The sequence below is a fragment of the Barbatula barbatula genome (assembly GCF_947034865.1).
Source record: "Barbatula barbatula genome assembly, chromosome: 6".
In the NCBI taxonomy this organism is placed as follows: domain Eukaryota; kingdom Metazoa; phylum Chordata; class Actinopteri; order Cypriniformes; family Nemacheilidae; genus Barbatula; species Barbatula barbatula.
The window spans coordinates 16820018-16841000 of record NC_136765.1 but is presented as its reverse complement, the minus strand read 5'-3'; the positions used below and the strand labels follow the sequence as shown (position 1 = coordinate 16841000).

The 20983-nt window shown below is 38.6% G+C and overlaps 1 protein-coding gene across 3 annotated transcripts in view; it reads right to left on the bottom strand.

Moving 5' to 3' along the window:
* Window positions 1-18832, bottom strand: part of msrab (methionine sulfoxide reductase Ab) — a 38377-nt gene extending 19545 nt beyond the window's left edge. For all 3 annotated transcript variants that reach the window (XM_079458504.1, XM_079458503.1, XM_079458505.1), the window contains exons 1-5: window positions 18602-18832; window positions 12217-12285; window positions 11158-11277; window positions 9709-9813; window positions 2938-3044 (exon numbers count right to left, since the gene is read on the bottom strand). In XM_079458504.1, coding sequence (XP_079314630.1) covers window positions 2938-3044; window positions 9709-9813; window positions 11158-11277; window positions 12217-12285; window positions 18602-18779 — 579 coding nt within the window. In that variant the 5' untranslated portion in view covers window positions 18780-18832. The remainder of the gene's footprint in view (window positions 1-2937; window positions 3045-9708; window positions 9814-11157; window positions 11278-12216; window positions 12286-18601) is intronic.
* Between the last annotated feature and the right edge of the window lie 2151 nt (window positions 18833-20983).

Below are 20983 nucleotides of genomic sequence, written 5' to 3'. Positions count from 1 at the left end.
GAAATGGATTACTTATTAAATGCCTGAGCTCGTGTGCATGTGAGATATAGTCAGGAATCCATTTTGTCATCCTTGGCCATTCCTGCATGTGAGAACGAAAAAGCAGCAGCGGAGGGTCATGTGACCTGTGAGGGAAGATCAAAGGGTGCGCGTATGATCTACGCATTCAATATAACATGAGAGTTTTCGTTACCGTTTAGAGTTGATTTAAGCCTGTTATTCTGAAGCTTTTCAACCAACTTCTACATTTCAGATCATTAGAGTTTCTCTCAAAATCTGAATCTGCTAACGCACAGCAAAAATGAGCACGAGCCAATGATTTCCTTTGGTTCTAAAGCACATCAGTTTCAGTCAATGTGAAAGTCTTTCACAATCCAATTTCACTTTTGCAATTTGCCGTTTTTCAGAGTGAAACAGAATATTCAATGAGAAAAAATTATGGGCAATATTTCATCCAATGGGGAATTGAAACAATCGGGCTGGTGGGCGTTACACATGAGAATCGAGCCAGGTGGGTGGAGAGGAGGGGTTGAAAGTCGGTCTGAAAAGGAAAGTCTTTCACTTTGATACAAGGTTATGAAGACAAATATTTTGAAATTTGAAATGCTATACACTGTGTATTAGCAAAGAATTGTACACCAATCCAGGAACATGCCTTATAAAATAAACAGGGGGAATTTTCATGCTGGCTTTTAAGCTTAATAACAAACAACAGACAAATGGAATTACATTTCAGCCTCTCTATACTCTTCTGGGCCAGGAGATGAATTTTCCCCCAAAATAATTTATAATACGCAGCCCAACGCAAGCTGATAAAATAATTTACCTCAAATCCCCAAAATAACTCTTCTGAGAAATAGCTTTTCTGCAGCAGAATTGCACTTCCACTACCCTCCATATCTACGTCTCGCTCTTTTATAAGACTGAATAAAAACTCTTTGATGTTCCTCAAATTTCTACATTTTATTATGGCCCCCCTCCCCTGCTTGGATAACCCAGCATTTCTTCCCCTTCAACTCCTGCATTTTCTCTCACTGGTCACTCTCAACGATGGCAGTTCTGGGAGATTCGGGTGCTGATAATTCATTTAATGTCTGTCTGATTCATCACTTGAAGTTAACCTGATTGAAGGGTCCTTAAAAATGCTTCATCAATCTCTTCACGCTCAATACGTCGGTCTTTCATTTTTTTCATACGTCTCTGCTTCCTTCAGTTTTTACTCTGCACTGTGTGGTAAGACACACAAAAACGCATGCGCCCTTCTCAATATTTAAACGAGGGTTTGGTCTAACGTGTCTAATCTCATCACGGTTGCTTGTGTAACGCAGCTATTCTTCAAAACCCCCGATAATCTCTGCACTGCTCTTAGACGGCGATGAATCGGGAGACACAAAATAAAGCTATTATGAGCAAATGGCCGAAGTAGTGTTTTACCCAACAGGCTTTTCTGCTGTACAACCATAACAAAACGATAAAAACAAAATACGACTGTTCTGATTTTGTGCGATTAAGCTCTCGTGAAATATCATCATTTGGTCAGAAATTTAAGGGTAGAATTTGATATGTTTGGCTTTGAAAAAGGTTGCAGGATTTTTCGACATAAAACTGAATTTGTGTGTCTAGGCATATCCAATTGATTCACAGCTTCTGCATAATTTAGTCATGACTGCAACTGGTGCTTCCAATAAGATTAAAAAAATATTAAAATTAATAAAATTTAAATATAAAAATATTATAAAAACTATAAGAATAAAACAGAATTAAGACAAGTAAATCAAAGTAAAAAAATTAAATTAAAAAAAAGTTATTATTTTTTATAAAATTACAATAAAAATATAAAAATGTATTTGCTGGTATGTGTGTTCTGTTATACTGTCAATGGTATAGTACCAAGTATTTAATAAAAAGATTTTTAAATATTTCTGCTATAACTCATGTTGCTATGTCGTTGCTAGGATGATTTCTTTTATTTGGTGTTATGGGTTAGTTCAAATTATTAACCCCAAATAAGATCAATAACAATAATAATGATTTATTATCCATTAAGAATAATAAAATATGTAGTCAATAATAAATTGAACCATTTGTAGCTCTAACATGATGTCAAAAAAGCTCTAACATGATGTCACAAAATAATCATGTTTCCACATAATGCAGGATATCAATTCATTTGGTCATTTTTTTAGGACAGAAACAAATCATGAGGGTGAGTGACTTGACCCTACTATGAAATCAAATTTTTAGTGAGTCAGGTCAATTTGATTTCTTTGTGATCGTCTTTTCTTGTTTTCTCCCGTTGAAAGGGATGGTACTGGATCATGCGGTGTGTGTGGTGCCAACGCCTCTTTCTTACAACTGTGTGTGTCTTATAGATGGTGGGGTCACCGGGGCCATCAACAGCACGTCAGTTTCGGTCCCCGATCTCATTGCATCCCTTTAACCACAGCTGCCACCCACAATCACAACCTTTCACCCCTGAAACGCACAAGGTCAAGGCCAATAGGGTTCGCTCGACCTCCCTGACACCACCCCATTCCCCTCGCCCCAAAATTGCATCTGAGCCTATGAAACATGACCTATGACCAAGAAAAGGGTAACCATGGCGATGGTTTACCGAGCACCTGCATCTCACAATATGAAGCAAAGCCTTATTTCTATAAAGCACACTGTCCGGGCATCCTGACATGCTGCGTTAATGAGCATCCACAAATGCATCTTTCTGACAGGAGTGGGTGGTCACCGTTTGACAGTGGAGAAAGTTTGAGGGTGGTAAACAATGGAAGAGAAGACAGAAGAGAGTCTGATTAGAAATAAATCAATGAATGAATCTGCAGGCGTCTCTGAGCTACATTTCAACAGAAATGTATATGTGTGTCTAACACAGTGTCTACACAGGACGCGACAGGCGTGATGCGACATGACGCCCTGTAAAGATACCTCTTGGTATGTATTCCTGCTCCTCATCACCACATCCTGCTGTTCTGGGTTGTATGTGTAGATGGCAGAACGGTACTGTGTACCATGGTCATTTCCTTGTGCCATTCCTAAATAAAAAAAAATCAATTTTTAAATAGATTCAGAACCCAATATCGTTGATGCACATTGTTCACAAGTTTATGAGAATTGTTTCTCATGATCTTAAACACTTGTCATGATCTAAAGGTTGATGCTTTAACGGTTTAAATAATTTGTACATACAAAGATACAGTTGTGCAAAGGTATTCACTTCTTTCATTTTAAAATAATTTTCTTCTTTTTTTGTTCTTGAAAAATGACATAGAAACAGCAGTCAATTAAGGGACAGTTCATCCAAAAATATAGATTCTGTCATTATTTATTCACACTCGAGTTGTTCGAAACATGTATAAATATCTTTGTTCTGTTGAACACAAAAGAAGATATTTTGAAGAATCTAGGAAAGGAAACAGTTCTAGGGGCACTTTTGACTACCATTGTTATTTTTGGCCAATAACTGTTTGGTTTCAAGAATTCTTCCAAATATCTTTTTTATGTGTTTATCAGAAATGTATAAAGATTTGGGAAAAACTTGAGGGTGAGTAAATGAAGACAGACTTTTTATTTTAGGCTTTACCTTTAAGAGCTAAGTATAGATGTTAACTCTTTCAATACTGAGTTTTGAGATCCTAGGTAAATAAGTGCACTAAGTACATTTTAAGTAAACTTCCATAGTGTAATTAGTCTTCTATTGTGACAATTTAATTTTGTATTAATTCATTACTATTGTGTATTTATTTATTTACTTGTATACCAATAATAGTTTTTAGACTTCCATTTATCTCAAAACAGTACAGTTGAATAGACTTTGGTTTCTCTCAACTCTTTCGCCCCAAGTGACAGTCCCTTAGCTTTCCTGTGACCCTGATTATAGATTATAGACTCTTTCATCGGATGTTCGTGCACCTGACCCCCAGTTAACTTCCGGTTTATGTTTGGCTATTGTCTAATAATAACTATTTATATTTTATTTTTGTTAATATACATTTATATTATTATTTTACTGTAGAATAATTGTATTAAAAATGTTGTTGTATGTTCATTTAAAAAAAACATTAAAAAACGATTTGTTGAATGGGCCCTGTAGTTCAGTCGCATTTAAACAAACCATATGTTAAACTGACATCTAGCAGTTTAGCTTGGTATCAGAGTTTAAATTCAAAATATTGGAGAGACAAGTTTAGCCAAGTAACGGTTCTTCCCGCTTTCTTATTATTGTTATCATTAAAAATTTACAGGCACTGTATTGTTTGTGAACGTGTACCGGAAGTTTAGAGTCACAAAAGTGTGCATGCAAACTTTTGTTTTATGTAGTTAAGATGAAATCATCTATACTTACTGCCTGTAATAAATTTGATTATTTTATCAGCATATCATGTCAGATTTTTTTTATCCTGGACACCCTTTTCTATATATTGAAGAAACAAGTAAGCACGACAAAATTTCAGAAGACTTTAAAAAACTGCAAACTTTTTATTTTAGGGAGCTGATTTATAGAGCTGACATTCCCAGTCCCGTTCGCTTTCCGTACATGAAAAGTGGTGCCCAAAAATTAACAGAAAAAAGCAAGTCAAATGGCTTTTGGACAACATAACGGTGAATAAATAATGACAATATGTTCAGTTTTGCGTGAACTCTCTTTAAATCCTTTCATATAAGAGTTATAGAGGCAAAAACACACAAAAAGGACGAGCACTCCATGTAATGTAGTAGACTTCTTTTGCACCTTCTATCAAAGTGCTTCGTTATTATTGATGAGCCTCCCTGTTCTAGCTAAATAATACAAAAACAATCCTTCCTTGGAAGACACACGCAGATGACCCAAGCAAGCCAAGAGCATAGGACGGTGATGACGTGTGTAAAGCTGTTGTGACAGAGATATTTCAAAAATCAGCTCTTTTGTCACTCTCCAGGAGAAGAGAGAGAAAAGCTGTCGATGTTTAGCAGGGATTAGCGATACTATAACCTATATTTTGTGGCCAATATATCGTTTTTAAGGTTTATGTTTATATGGAAAGTCTTTAAAAACATTAACACTGATAAAAGTATTCTGAGGTAAAACATTTACACATTTTTTACATTCTTCAAGGAACAGTTAAAATAAATCGGTCATTTTGAAAACAATTCGAGCGTGAATATATGACGACAGAAGTTACATTTTTATCTGTTCAGTTTAAATTCAAATTGAATGAGAATGTGTAGTATATTTGTTTCTTAAATTAAAATGAACAAAATGTGGACTGACTGCAGTGTGGCTAAAGCCAGAGATGTCTGCATCATTCACAAGTTAAAGGTTCACTGTCACATCAAATGTCAATCATGTGTCACGTCGACACCTCAGAATTTCAGTTTGCTAGCTATATATATGGCTTTCCTCGCCGAATTAACTAGAAAATACAAACTGTCAGAACGCAAACTCATGTGTTAAGGATATTAGTGTTTTTATAGAGAGTGTTTGTTTACGAAGGATGGAAAAAGTTGAGAGCAGGATGCTATAATGCGTGTTGCATAGTTGTGAGTGACTGTGTGTGTTAAAGAGTTGTGGGGGAGTTAGTTAGAGTGTGTGTGTGTATATGACGTAGGGTTATGGATGTGTGTATGTTGGGGTGGTTGAGAGCACTGCTGTGTGCGCCCTCTGGGTACAGTGAAGCGGTGTGCGTGCGAGAGCAGCCAACTAAGAGGAATGCTGCAGAGCTGGGTCTATTTTTACATCTCTTATGTAACACACATACACACGTTTCTAATGGACACACATACACACAAGTCTCGCATTCTTATTTCAAACAAATACGTTTTTTTCTGTGCCAAAATAATTCCTGTGTGTTAACTGTAATGTATAACTGATATTGTAATAAATCACACAAAAAGATGGAGGAAATTATTTCTATAATTTATAGTGGGAATCTACAAAAGAAGAGATCATTCAAAAATGTCAATTTCAGCATTTCTAGATGTATTGTGGCCATTTTAGTCCAGTGTCTGTTGAATTTAAACAAAATCAAACCTGATTTTATCTAAAATTCGGATTTTACCATTACCTACATCAAAAAGGTTTTTTCAAACAAATTCAAAACCCTATTTCATCAATCAGAATCGCATCTTCAACCGTTTCGCATCTATTACTATACAAGACCTCTGCTAGCCCCTCCCCCTCTAGTTGATCGACAAACTGTAATGAGCCCCCTCATCGGGGAGGGGCCAGGGTCAAGGTCACCCCCCGAGTGGCACGTGCCCGTTGCAGACCGAACCCCACAAAGACTTATTTAGAAACAGCCTTTTTTTGTCCCATTTGGTGGCTTGTAGACGAAATCGTGTAACTGAACCCAATAGCCTTTGTTTTCAACAATAAATCAAGAGTGTTTGAGGCTTGCTGGGGGATTATGAAGATGACACACAATTAGCTTGGGTAACAATGTTTTGCCCTGCATGGTCCTATACACAAAAGTGTCAGTCACAGGTTACACAATGAGCGCAGGTGTAAAAGAGGATATAACATTTGTTGTGAAAAAAGAACAAGGCCTTTAAAAGCAGAGCTCAGCTGGCCTGGCTGTGATTTTTATCATGAGTGAAAAAATTATGGCAATACATTCCTTTTCCATTAATATAAAAAACAGACAGTCTTCTCAAACAGAAACGTACAAAATATTTCTTCTCAATAATAGTGATTTTTGATGCTGTACAAAGAAAACTGCAGCATTGTCGGTACCCCGTACCAGCACGTACCTATCTACTTCAAGTCCAGCCCTTAGAAAGAAAACCTAGATCAAAGGTTTAAAGACAAAGACAGTAACGAGACACATCGAGCGCCTGTGTCAGCCATTTTGTCTCTCCTACGTAAAATGCACGTTGATGCATCTCTCTGATGCAGCAGCAACATAAATACTGCAAGTCAAAAGGAAAAAAAGACATGACAAGATAAAAGATGAAAGTGGTAGGGCAAAAAAAAAATGAGGACAAAGGAGGGGAGAGGCCCGCCTGCTTTCGTTTCATGCCGAGCGAAACGAGAGCACGGCATGGGAGAGTGAACGAAAGTGACTGAGAGATAAAAGCAAACGGCGAGGATGAGGAATCAGACGAGTCACTGCGGAAACGCGGAGGGGATGATGGTGAAGGGAAGCGAGGGATGATGGAGAGAAGGAGCCTGGGTTGGGGGAGGAGTGGAAAGAAGAGGGGGAAGATAAGATGCTGTTATCCTGAAGACAGACTAAGAGCCCTGGGGTCCATTGGGAACAAGGAGGGGGGGCTTCTTAAACAAGGAAGTAACAAACTGCTGAGGCGATCATGCATGTGTGTCTGTAGGACTGCACTACACCACTTTATGGTTTGCCACAGGCGATAGAATTGTTACACTGGCTTCAGTCATTTCCTGTTCATCAAATCCATTCAGGAACCCAATTTTCCTGACTCGCCTCTCTTTCCCACCCCCGGCTTCCTGTACCATCTTTGTCAGCACACACGGAGATGTAGTATGACGGCATGAAAAATAGCCAAAATGTTTCGAAATTGAGTCCATCATATAGAGAAACGAAGGCAGGTTTTCGATACCATGACCTGAAGACTCTGCCAGAGCAAGTGTTGCTGGGTATGAGATGGGGGCACGAAGAAGAGCGTGCTGGGAGGGTCTGATTGGCTGTGGATGTTGCTATCCCTGCCATGATTGGAGGATACCAGAATCATGCTGCTGAAAGCAGAACCTTTTGAACTATGAGACAGCAGCTGAATACACAGGTCCTCATGCACTATGGAAACAAATGTTCATATATGTAGCTTATACACTATCCCACATGAATGCAAACATCAAAAACTTCACATGTATGATTTCATATAGGGACTTTTCATTTAAGTACTCTAATAAGGCACGAGCGCACAGATTCATAGCGGATTCAGGGAGAGAGTTTTGGTGCGGACAAATGGAGCTGGCATTAAGCATGCATGGATGAACAGCCTACAGAGATGTTCCTGATTATCGTGGCCAATCACAGCGAAAAAAAGGTCTGCGCCAAAAAACACAATCTGACGCTTCTGTCACGCACATGGGCCACGCTCTTCCCCGCGCTTCCAAACCCAAACTCCTGCAGGGCCACGAAACACAGATGATACATGCAAAACAGGACATGATCATGTTATTTAAGTTTTACTTACTGTTGCAATATCAGTCAAAACATGCATAAGCCGTTAAATTTACAAAAGCATCCCTTAATGCACAATTTTTTTTACCCATTTATTAAATTTGACCAAAGATTTCAAGACAATTAATAATTTATCATAATTTCTTTGTGGACTTTGTTGTAGGCAATAAAACGTGACAATTTATTGAATTGTAAAATATCTGTCAGTTTTACCATTAAAGGTATAGTTGACCCAAAAATGAAAATTCAGTTCATTCACCCTCTTTTCATTTCAAACCTGTATTACTTTTTTGCTCCCACAGAACACAAAAGAAGATATTTAGAAGAACATTGGAAACCTAACAATGGAGGTACCCATTCAAGGAAAGAAAGTCATACAGGTTTGAAATGACAAGAGGGTTAGTAAATGATGACAGTTTTCATTTTTGGGTGAACTATCCCTTTAAAGACCTTGTACTTAATGATCTGGTTCTAGAAATTGCTTTTAGAAGTGCATTGTGAGAGACAACTGCCTACCAAATGTCTGCTAAAACAAAGCATATGATCGCCGTCTGGTAGATGATGCTAAACCAGCCATTTTAAAGGTCTTTCTGCACTCTACTTGCTGAGGCATTCCAGCTGACAGTGTGATGGCGTTCTGCGTGACTTTTTTAATGCTCAGACACCTTGATGTGAATTAAACAGCCGATCTGAGAAAGGGTTTAGGGGGGTGTTTTGAAACAACAGATGGATGGATGAATGGATAGACAGACAACATTTTTTTTAAACTACATATTTCTACATCTTCCAGGATGGAAAAAGACACACTAGAAAGTCATTACAGGGTCAGACTAAATGAATGACTGACGTCACATAAACTATTCTAGGAAGAATCTAGTCTCGCACACAGAGAAGTATGTGTGAGCTTCGGGTCCTCAGGGTCAGGCTTTATGAATGTTTCAGAGGAGTGTCTCTTCCTCTCTTCTCTCTGTTTCAGGGTGACTGAGCACAGAGAGCCAAACAGTAGCTTCATGCATCAGCCATACGGTTACATCAGTGGGAAAACAGATAGAAACAGATAGAAAGCAGAGAGATGGACGGATAGATGAGTGTGTGCGTTTATGATGAAATGCACACAAATTCAGTCTTCTCAACGGACTGAAATCATTCTAATGTAATTATATTGTTTTTTTGTGCTGAACACAAGCATGACTTATTCTCAAAAGAGGCCTTACACCACAACATCAAATATCAGCTGTGTCCACTGTATTGAGTTTCTGGTAGATTGCATGAATAGGTGACGCTTCCACGAATTCACATGCTGTGGCTCTTTCTCCTCTCATGGTTGAATTGGTCTCAGACACATTAACATACCCTGTCTGAGGCTGTTTCAATTCCCGTGAGATCATCCTGAAGCTCAAACGTCACACACACACAGGCCGGCGTGAGCGCACAGATGCAGCCAAACACACAGGAATACATGCATTTTAACCTCATGGGTCTGTTTGCTTTTGGACCACAGCATCCCGCACCCATGGGGTCTTTCTATGGACAAGCATTTGTGTCCGTATGTGCAAAGGTGTACCTTGAGTGGGGTCGTGGCTTTCCCAGAAGACTCTGAGAAGTTTCTCTAAGCTGACGTCTTTAGTAGAGAAAACCACTCGGACTACCTCTGTGTGTCCCGTTAAACCTGGAGAGAATGACAGAAAAAAAAGAATACGATCAATTTGTGATAAATTCACAATGATTTTAAGCAATTGAGACCGCAATTTGATTGTATTGTGACAAAGTCTCAGCATTTACATACATTAACATGTTTTTAAAAATATATAGCCGTTGAAAAAATAATACAAAAAAAATTGCAAAATACTGCAAACAAGTTCATATTCATGTTTAAACAACACAATACTAATGTTTGTACATGTATTTTAGGAACAGTTAAAAAGTGAATGCATGATTGAATAATCAGATTTTTTTACTTTCATGCACCTTTGCATTCTTTCTATCAGTCTTTCACTTGGCTGTTGGTTAACATTGTATCTCATGTGGTTCATTTCTGTTGAACTTCAACAAACGCTGGCCTCAAATAACCACAATACATGCAGAAATGCTCATTAAAGGCAAAACTGATTTTTTTATAATTGCAATAAATAATTTCATTAAATGTATATACTGTTGCAAGCCTTAAAATGAAATGTATATTTTCTTCTCTCTATATCTATGTATGCGTGTTTAAATAACCTCACATAACTGTGTGCGATTCTCTTTTGATGATGGCGATGATGGTGATAAGCAAAGATTAGTTTGCACACCCCTCAGGCTGTTTAATTTCCCCTCTTCATACAAGATCTTGCATTTCAGGTACCGTTTCCCTAATGGCCTCTTTTAGGAATGTTCCAGGCTCAATCTAGCTTCTTTGACAAGTTATGTTAATACCATGCCATGCAATATGGCACAGTGTAGTGACAAAGCCCCTTGGATAACAAAACAAAATGAACAGCAGCGGCTCAGATTTTTCTTAAATAACAAATGAAATTTGTAAACGAGTATGTGCACATTGTGCCACTCCCTATTTGACCAGAAATACATATTAACTCAGGCACCCACAAAGTTTTAACAGTCAGTGGTCATCGTCCCACTCCACACTAAAGTGCCATTTTGTGTGTTTGTGTATTGGTTGTAAGTCCTGCTCTCTGAAGAGCTACAGTCAGAACCTTATCACTGGGACCAGATCAGAAACTGCAACATCACAGCTGCATCCCTCCCTCCGTATCATCTCTTATGAACTTTCTGGCTACAAGTAGGTCACACAGAAGAAGGGGGAGGGGCTGCGGATCTAGGAGAGAGCAGTGCATTCTGGGTAGTTCACTGCAGATGAAGGGAATGTTATGGTAAAGGCTGCGGCAAAGCATTAATTTGGGAACAGTAAATGTGTTGGAAAGCGTATTCAAGTGTATCAGAATGCATGGAGGTAGGTAGCCATTTGTATAGTGGTGAACTGCCACGTCTAATTGGCTGTGTGTGTGGGACTCACCTGAACACACCTCTTGATACGTGGGGTTAGGTGTGAATCCCCCTGCATAGCCCACCTGTGTAGAAAACACACCAGGGATCTTCCAAAAACGCCTCTCAGCTCCCCAAAAACAGCCCATACCTGAAGAGAATTGGAACATTTACAATTATAATAATAAGATGTTATTTTGTTGTTAAGTAAACATTATATTGTTTATACATAAAAAATGATTCTTGTTCTGATAATAACTAAACATAAAAAACGACTAAACATAGACTAAACATAAAATGACAAAAACGAACAAAATAGCCAAAAAAATAAGGGACAATTCATAATATTAACAAAACTGAAAACAAACAGAATCTCTAAAAAGAGTTGTGTTTAGTACTGTCAAATGATTAACCAAATTTAATCACTACCAAATTCAAAGTTCGTGTTATGTTTGTGTACTGTGCATAATAATTTGCCATTCATAAAAACTAACACATGTATATTTAGGAAATATTTAGCAATAATTGAAATTATATATAAATGTTTGTTAATTTTGTATATTTGTATTAAATATTTGCATTTATGTGTATGTATTCATATATACACAATTATTATGTACAGTGCACAGACATACATTATGTAAACACAAACTTTTATTCTGGATGCGATAATCGTTTGACAGCCTTAAAAACTATAATAACTGATTATTATAAAGCGATAAGGTAAGGACAGTGTTTTTGGTCACACAGAAATTTAATCTTTTATCTTTCTAAGACTTTTCAATACCACAATACATGTTGACAGGTACTGTAAAAATACTTCTAAGATGGTGATAAGAGTCAGGAAAAATGTTTATTATATATAAATGTAGCTATATTTTAATTGTGGCTTTAAGAGGCAGCTGTCTACATAGGCAGCAAACGGGGAGGGAGCTCACTAGACTTTAAAAGTAAGATACTCTGTTAGGACGTTGATTATAAATTCAGTCTTCAATCTTAAAAGAAACAATAATGCACCGTTTTAAGGAAGCAATGCATTTATTTTCCCTCATGGGTGTCTGCTGTGTGATGTGATTTTCTCTACACTCACCAAACGTGATTATTTCCATGCCACCAGGAAACGGCTCCACAGTGGGGTTCCCGTTGGCAGCGTGCTTTGCTGGAAAAACAAGGGAGACACAAACACAGCGATATCATTTTGCTGTTATCAATGTAGCGTACGCATGCACACGGCACGGGGTGGCGCTGTTCCAGGTAGAGGGACTGTCAGACTGTGGTTCTGTGCTAAGGATTAGTGCAGATTTGCCCGGTCTGCCCAGGCTAAGCTGAATCAGTGGTGCTGTTTCTGCAGTGGGAGACATTTAGCAGATTACGCCGCTGAACCTTCCCCCACCCAACACATGCACACCTCTATACCACGCAGAGAAGGTCACAAACCATGTGCGATGTGAAAGCATCAGAAGGACAGAACATCAGGTTTATGAAAGCCCTGCAGAATGACCTGCAGTGGATTAGTCCACAGAGCGAAAAGTGGACAAACTAAATATTTCTTGGGTTGGGCAAATCGTGCTGTACTGAAATTACAACAGTAAAGAGGAAGAGCGAATAGGCACAGATGTGCTGAGGATTAGAGCTTAGAAGACTGAAGTGATTTACCAGTTAAATCTCCGGGCAGCGAAGGATAGTGCTTTCCACACAGCATACTGATATTAGCATATGGATGAAGAAATGTGTCACAGCTTCACACACAGACGTACACAAAAATGCAAAAAGAGGCCAATATGCACTTCACATGCTTTTTTATCTCTCTACAGTTAGACTATTTGTGACACGAATACTGAAAAATTATTACAATATTTTGAACGTGAAATAATTATATCTGTCAATTAATCACATAAATACTGAATTAGATGAAGTATCTTAATTTAACCGTAATGTGTGTGTGTGGGTTTCGGCCATACTACATCATACATCTAACATGTCTAAATTGTCATGTGTCCCATGTGTTATTCATGTCATTACAACAACTGCAAACGTAATTTACTCAGGTGTTGAGAACCAAGTTGATTAACCACAAAGAAGGCATTTCTTGGTATCTACATCATATACACTAATTTTCTATTTTGAACTGCATATGTAACTCATGGAGAACTACGGTGATGTGCATTCATTATCATGACAAGAATGAGAATAAAGATATACACAAATATAAACACGCGTTTTAAGAAGTGAATACATAAAAGGAGAGCAACATGTACAGCACACACAAAAGAAATAGCAATAGGCTTAAAAATAAGGTACAATGAGCACCAGAACATCCTTCCTACCCAAAACCAAACCATCATGGTGCCCTGTTCTGCATGAGCATGATCCACTCCATTTCAAATTTTGTCCAGAAAAAAAACTCACCCAAAAAATGGCTTTCCATAGTAGGAATAAACATTACTATGGTCAAGTGAAATCGAGACCATTTTGCAGTGAACTATTCTTTTAAAATGTAAAGAACTAGATCTCCAGAAGGATATGTTTACAGTGATTTCATATAGAGACCACTCCAAAAGACATCTGGTGGTCTAGAAGAACTTCCTTTACACCTTGAGAAGCGGTCCAAACAATTGTCTGAACACATACAAGTCACAATTGAATAATACCAATGCATTTGTTTTTTCCTATTAACATGTGCACACATTGGACAAAATTAACGAAAAGAACACAAATTATATGTTTATTAATAACAAAGCCATGTTCTTAACTCAGGATGACAAACAGCAGCTTGTTTGATCACCCTGACAGGCAAATCGTTCTTTATTCTCACACACACCTCTGCTGTCATTCTCATTCCAGGTCTAACTATATTCGAACAGACCACCTGGCACTGACCTGCCAGCCAAGCATACAATTATGCCATTTCTAATTTCTGCCAGGTGGGATATGCGAAGAAAAATACATTTTCTAAATAAAGAAGGTGAGAAATGGAAAATAAATTAAGATAGGAGTGAGTGATGAAGACAGCAAAGGGGGATGTGCAACAGATTAGTGCAGCGGAAATATGGAGGTTTCAAGTTTTTTGTCTTTCATTCCTACGTGCCGTTTTGGCAGCGGACGATCATAAAACAAACAGAAAAAAGTGAAGCCGGCCAATAACACGCCAACACAACCAACATCCGCAAAAGCACTGGCGCTCTACACCTAGTGTTTTCTCTCTCACCAGCAGTTTCCAACCTCCTCCCTTCACTTTCCCATAATGCCTTTCTCTCTTTCACTCTCTCTTCTGTCTATCTCTCTCACACACTCACCGACCTCAGCAGTGGGTATTTCTCCTGAGGAGCTCTGGCACAGGACCAGGTGGTGCCAGTCTGCCTCTTTTAACTGTGCCCTGTGATTGTGCCAAGATACGCCTTCGCCAACACAGCAACACCTTACCAGCAGCTCCGCCAAAAAAGAAGAAGAGAAGACAAAGGGGAAAAAGAGGGGAAGAAAGGAAATGATGCGGGCGAGCTTGACAAAAGAACCAGAAGAGGACTTTTTGTTTGAACGGCGAGACTGGAAATGGGATTTTTCTCTTACGAAACTTTGAAAAGAACAGACCTAATTGGGGGTTTATTTTGTCCCAAAAAAAGGAAGAAAAAGCTAAAGCCTTCACAAATTTCAGGAACTATTTTGCCAATAAATTTAGATGGAAGTCTGCCAGTCCATCGCCATGCCTCTGGAACAACCCCTCAACACACCCATCTCTAGAGCTAACAACTCTCTTGTGACACCTGGACCTGATGCTTTTCTGGAGTATTACAGCATGTGTTTTGGATGTCACTGGCATCTGTACTTTTTAAGACACAAGGATTCCGCTACTCTGCAGGACACGCCCACTATAACATGGGCAGTGGGGTGAATTCTGATTGGTTGGATGCATTTCACAAGTTTTGGTGTCTAGCCAAGTTTACTTTGGCACCATATAAAGCCTGTTGCAATTGCTCTAACATGGCCGACTATAAACACATAAAAAGACAAACGGTTAATTTGTTAAGGAAACGCAAGATATAGGCCACTCAAAACTATTCTGCAAATCATTAAAAATGCTAAATCTTCACTTTATCATGAATAAAAAGACCGCCAAAAATGAAAATTCTGTCATCATTCACTCACCCTCTTGTCATTTCAATGACTTTTTCTTCTGCAGAACATAAAAGAAGATATTTTGAAGAATGTTGTTAACCGGAACCCATTCACTTCCATTGGTTTTGTGTCCATACAATAGAAGTGAATGGGTGCTGGCGCTGTTCAGTTTCCAACTTTCTTCAAAAAATTACATTTTGTGTTCTGCGGAAGAAAGAAAGTCGTGATGGGTAAATTTCCATCTGTTTGGGTGGATGGTTTGACAAACAAATAGTTGAAACCCAAACCATTTTCATAACTCAGAAGTCACACCTCTTTTAATTATAAGCTCCTCCTCCTGTTCAGTATTTGGTTTAGGGGTCCTCCTGTTTTGTTTGTTTTATTTCCTTCTGTTTCTTTATTAAATGTAGTTATTCTATTTTGTGTATGACATGATATGTAAATACTTGTACTAACACTAATAATATGTACTAAATCCTAAATTATCCACACCCATATATCACATTGTTGCTGTTTCCAAACAAAAGCAAATTATTTCACAATTTCTGATTGAATTAAAATCCAATTGCTAGAAAAACGTATATTTGTCCCCTTCAAGGTAAATCAAAATACACGTACATTTCCGGCCACAAGGATGCCTGTTAAAACAAACCTGAACATGTTTTTATAGTCCTGCCTATTGAGATTACACTTTTAATCTAAAGGAAAAACTAAGAAATCTCAGTCTGAAGGTATCTTAACCACCAGGCCTTCAGATTCTTGTTAAACATCGCACATTCAACAACACGTCTATTGGACCATTGCAACAGCAGCTCAAGCTGGGTCAACTTAAATCAGCTTGAGACACTGGTTCAAGTGCCCGTATGTCCCCTGGAGGCAACTGCTGATGCATTCATACCGTACCACCTTCATTTCAAACCTGTATCCAAGCAACCATTTCCGGTTGCTATGGTGAGGACTGGCCCCCCTCATAGCTACAGTTTGCTAGATAGTGCACATAATCTGTTGAACACCACCAGCATTCTGATGCCTACGACACAGATACATGCGACAAGGACACAATAATATAAATTATTTACACAACAATATTACATACACTTTGTAATTGTTGGTGCAAGTGCTAGTGTTTATAGAGGGCGGGTTCCAATGGTCGACAAATCATCCAACATCCAATTCATCAATTTCATTTTTTCATATATGAAATTGACTACTATTTTTGCAGGAATGTTCAAATTTGTCTTCAACCAAGAAAGGAAGCTGTTGATTCTGAATTTCAGTATTGAGACAACACAATGATTACAATTTCAGTCAGGGAAAGCTCAAGAACTTGATACTCTGATTACAGTTTTACTCATGTCACCACTGTGCCCTTGAGGAAAGCTCTAAACTACAGGCTGTGCCTCCTATTTATGTATTCTATGTTGCTTTGGATAAAAAGCATCTGCTAAATACTGTTGTGGGGGGGGTGATGGAAAACCACTAGCAAATAAGTCAACTTGTTTCTTCCCCAAGGTCAAATGAAATTGCTCTTTAAATGGCAACGAGGTAGAATGCACGCCTTCTCTGAGAAAACACTTACAAACAATGAATAATTCCTCCGCACAAGGCCTATGTTAGACAAAATCAATAATAGTACGGTTTGTTAGGTGCGACAGACACAACACCAGGAAAACACCTGGTCTAAAACTCTGTGTAGTTACATTCAGCTATTAAAAAATCCACCAAACTTCTGGGTATTTTCCCAGCTACTTTGTTGAGTAGTCATTTTTACAATATGCTGTGCACATCAAGATACATAAAAATACACGCATAAAAATCATCCTGTAAACATTATGCCTGGGTTTCACAGACAAGGCTTAAGACTACTCACAGACTAAAATGAATTTTGAGCCGTCTTAACTGAAAATAAGTCTCAAGATGCACATCAGTGATGTTTTTTCAAAGGTATTTTAATAAAAGTGACTTAAATAGCTAAATTAGCTAAGCCTTGTCTAAGAAACCGGGCCTATATGTCACTTTCAATTACCCGGCTAATAAAGACATTTATGTATGGAGGGGGCGTGATTGGGGCAATGACATCATCACATTTTCTCAGGCTGTTCAGGGCTGAATTATGCCAGGATGGCAACAGCAGGTATGGTTTGATCATCCTCCCCAAAACCTTGTTCCACCCCCCATAGATGCAGAGGCCCGGAAGCTTCCGCCATGCCGTGACAGCGAGCTGCTTCGACAGAAGGGCCGGGAATGCGTGACGGGGCGGAGCTTTCATGCGCATAATGCACAGATGGGCCCCTGGCCACTGCTAGGGCACCAGATCTCCCAGGATGCACCAGGCCAGCAAAACTGCCATGGTTCTATCTAAAGGCACAAAATCACCTAAATGATGCCTATTGGAGATGATATACTTACAGTACATTATTTATTTACAGTACATAATACTGCTCTATGGATAAGCCCAGGGAACAACTGTGCCTAGATTTAATTTAAAAAGACAACCCGCCCATGAGTTGTTCCAGGCTTGTAAAAATAAAATCGGTTAAACACATAGAAATGTATTTGGAAAAATGTTAGCAACTGACATTGCTGGTCTGGAACATTGCCTATAGTATGAGAAAACAAAATGGTAGTCAACAGTGCCCAAGAACTACTTGGTTTCATAAATTCTTCAAAATATCTCATTTTGTGTTTGTGTTTAAAAGAAAAAAAAAGATGTCTCCGAAATGTCAGTCGCTTTTTCTTTGTGTTACATTTCTTTGTGTTAATCAGAACAAAGAAAATCTATGGATTCAATAAATAAAAAGAAAAACCATGGCTTCGTCATTCATTTCATTTGGAAGGCGTAAGTTGTCGTTTGTAAAAGTTGGAAGGCTCTCACAAATCCTTGGTGTTTTGGAGTCTAACATCATCACGCAGCCATGTTTTTTGGCAAGTTTAAGAATCATAGGTAGTTTAGATAGTTAGGTTAGGGTAAGGGTTTCATTAGACTCGAAACACCAAGGATTTAGTGAGAGCCAAGTGGAACCCGGTTGAACCTTTTAGAAAAACCTCTGATGAAACCTGATGATGTCCCGGATGTGCGTTCTAGTACTGCTCATACATTATGCTGACTTCACGTGCTCTTGTAAATTCGATAATTCCCACTTCAACCCGTAAATAATGTAAGGAAGGGTGCTCTTTAAATGTTATCCAATACTTGTAATGTGTTAATGCTACTAATTCATCAGTTACATACATTTAATAATGTTACTTAATACTAGTAATGTTCCTAATTTCTGCCGTTACTTCCGGGTTGAAGTGGGAGGACGTGAAGGAAACATAATGCACAAGTGTCCCCTCATCTAACCAGGAGAGACCAGATTTACCTGCCACGACCATTTTCTCCTCCCTGCCTTTCAGAGATTGCGCTTTGGTGGGCAAAACGCTCCTGCCAGCCATATTGAGATGAGCGAGTGTCACACACAGAACGAGCTGCAGAAAGATGACGACGACGGGCACTTGTGTGTTTCTAAATAACCATGTCCGCTCGAGAACGGACGCCATGGAGCTTGGGGAGGAGGGGCGAGGGGCGGCCTCGCCTACCTCATGAATATTCAATAACTGTTGGGGGACTTCGCAGGCTGAATATTAACTAGCCAGAGGTTAATGTGACTTTGCCACAAAGCCTCCTGTGCAGTATGCGCGGGTAAGAAATTAAATTAAAATAAATATCCACATTAAAATAGCTGTTCGGCATGCAAATGAGCTCCTTGGTCCCCGTCACTTCGTCTGCCGGCATTGCAAGACTGAGCATCTGTGTGCTGTCGTAGACGGCGCGGAGCCGCATACATTAAAATTAGCATCTGGAATCCATTCATCTTGATTATTGCGATTTCTGTGCATGTAAATACTTGCATTAATACCTTCCAGTGCAGTTTTGGTTTTATTTGGTGACAAGTGTCAAAATAAAAGCACCTCCGTTAAACGCTGCCTCCGTTAAAGGGATAGTTCACCCAAAAATACGTTTCTCATCATTTTTCATTCATCCTTATATCATTCAAAACCTGTATGACATCGTTTGTTCTGCAAAACACAGAAGATGATAATTTGAAGGACGGTAACCAGACAGGGACAAACACCTTTACGTTTCTCAAAATATCTTCTTTTGTGTTTCACAGAAGTCATACAGGCAAATAAGGGCATATGAGGTCAAAGAAACAAAAGCATCCAAATTTTTTGGGGGCAAAATATCCCACATTTGACTTACAGCACAATTGAAAGGCAGTACAAATACGTGGCATAGTGTAAAGTGTCTACCACTTTTCTTATAGGCTACATTTCTTATATTAATATATAAAAAGAGGTCATATGTGGACCACCAATGATCCACCAAATCCTACAAACTCACCTTAGAATTTGCATGTGTGGCGTTTTATTTTTGTTTGTTTGGAGTGAAGGTTCTGTTCTGAACCTCTGTTCAACACATACTTTTATTTCTTATTTTCAACCATGTTCCGGCTTTCGGAAGCATTTATGAATTGTTAAATACATGGTCAAGCAAAAAGAGATGGCACATTAAAAGTATGGTCTCTTGATTGGGTATGATCTCACCTCTAGAGGTGCAAGGTCAGTATAAATGTCTTTGATATTGCATGGCAAATAAGACATCATTTCTAAATGGATGCAGGCAAGTGATACAGCAGTGTCGAGAAGGAAATTGCTTCCTCGTGGAATCTGTGGAATGGATATGCTGATGTTGCTATAGAGAAAGCGAGATATGAAATCATGACTTTTGCCACTTTGTCTAAAACACAAATTTGCTTCAATAACATAACAGTAAAAAAACATATTTAAAAAAAGTTAATTGTACATGTCTGTTTATGATTAGCCACTGTTCATGCTGTCTTGAAAATACCTTATATCTGACGTTTATCTATAGGCTATCTGAAGTCTTGTCAAAAAGATGAGATATCGCTCTTTTTCAATTGAGTTAGCAATACTGGTTAGTTTCAGTATCTGATGGCAAGGAAATATGTTTTGGTGTTAGTAGATGTTAGTAGACGGTAGTCTGTGTGTTTGTTTTAAAAAATGGTCACATTTAGGCTATATTTTGATACTCTTTTTTACATTAACTGCGAGCATTCCGTCAGAAAAACTCTTTCTCTCTCTATGATTTGGTGTTTCACAATTCTCATAGATCTGTGAACTTCGAGTGGGCAGCGGAATGCTGAACTGGTATTTCTTTAAATGGCAACACAAACTGTTGGTAGAAGGCTGTGTTTTGCATTGGAGCGAAAACTAGCTGATCTCTGTCATAATGAGCGGGGGATAGATTTGCAGCTTTATGCGTTCTTCTCCTTTCCGTCAGAGGGCCATTAACGACTGATCGTTTACATTTACGCTCTTGGCAGATGCTTCTCGTACCAGCTGGATGTTCAGATCATACGAGCTTGAATATGCAGCAATGCCAAGAGGGCTGAAAATATGGAATTTGTAAATGACAGATTACAGTAGGCTATATTGAGTGCGAAAGAGGGAGAGATTGTAGAAGTAATAGGTATAAAAAGAGTGTGGGAGATAAATAGCTCCAGGATGTGTTAATCAGAGATTAATTAAGGCCATTTCATAAGGGATTGGCCTACTCTTTTTAGGCGGAAGGTTTGATGGGTTAGTTATAAAAATGTATTTGTTTCACGAAGGCATCCATTCCACGGTTGAGAGTGTTGTAAAGCTTCGACTGCTTCCAGAACGTGAGCGCACGCACACAT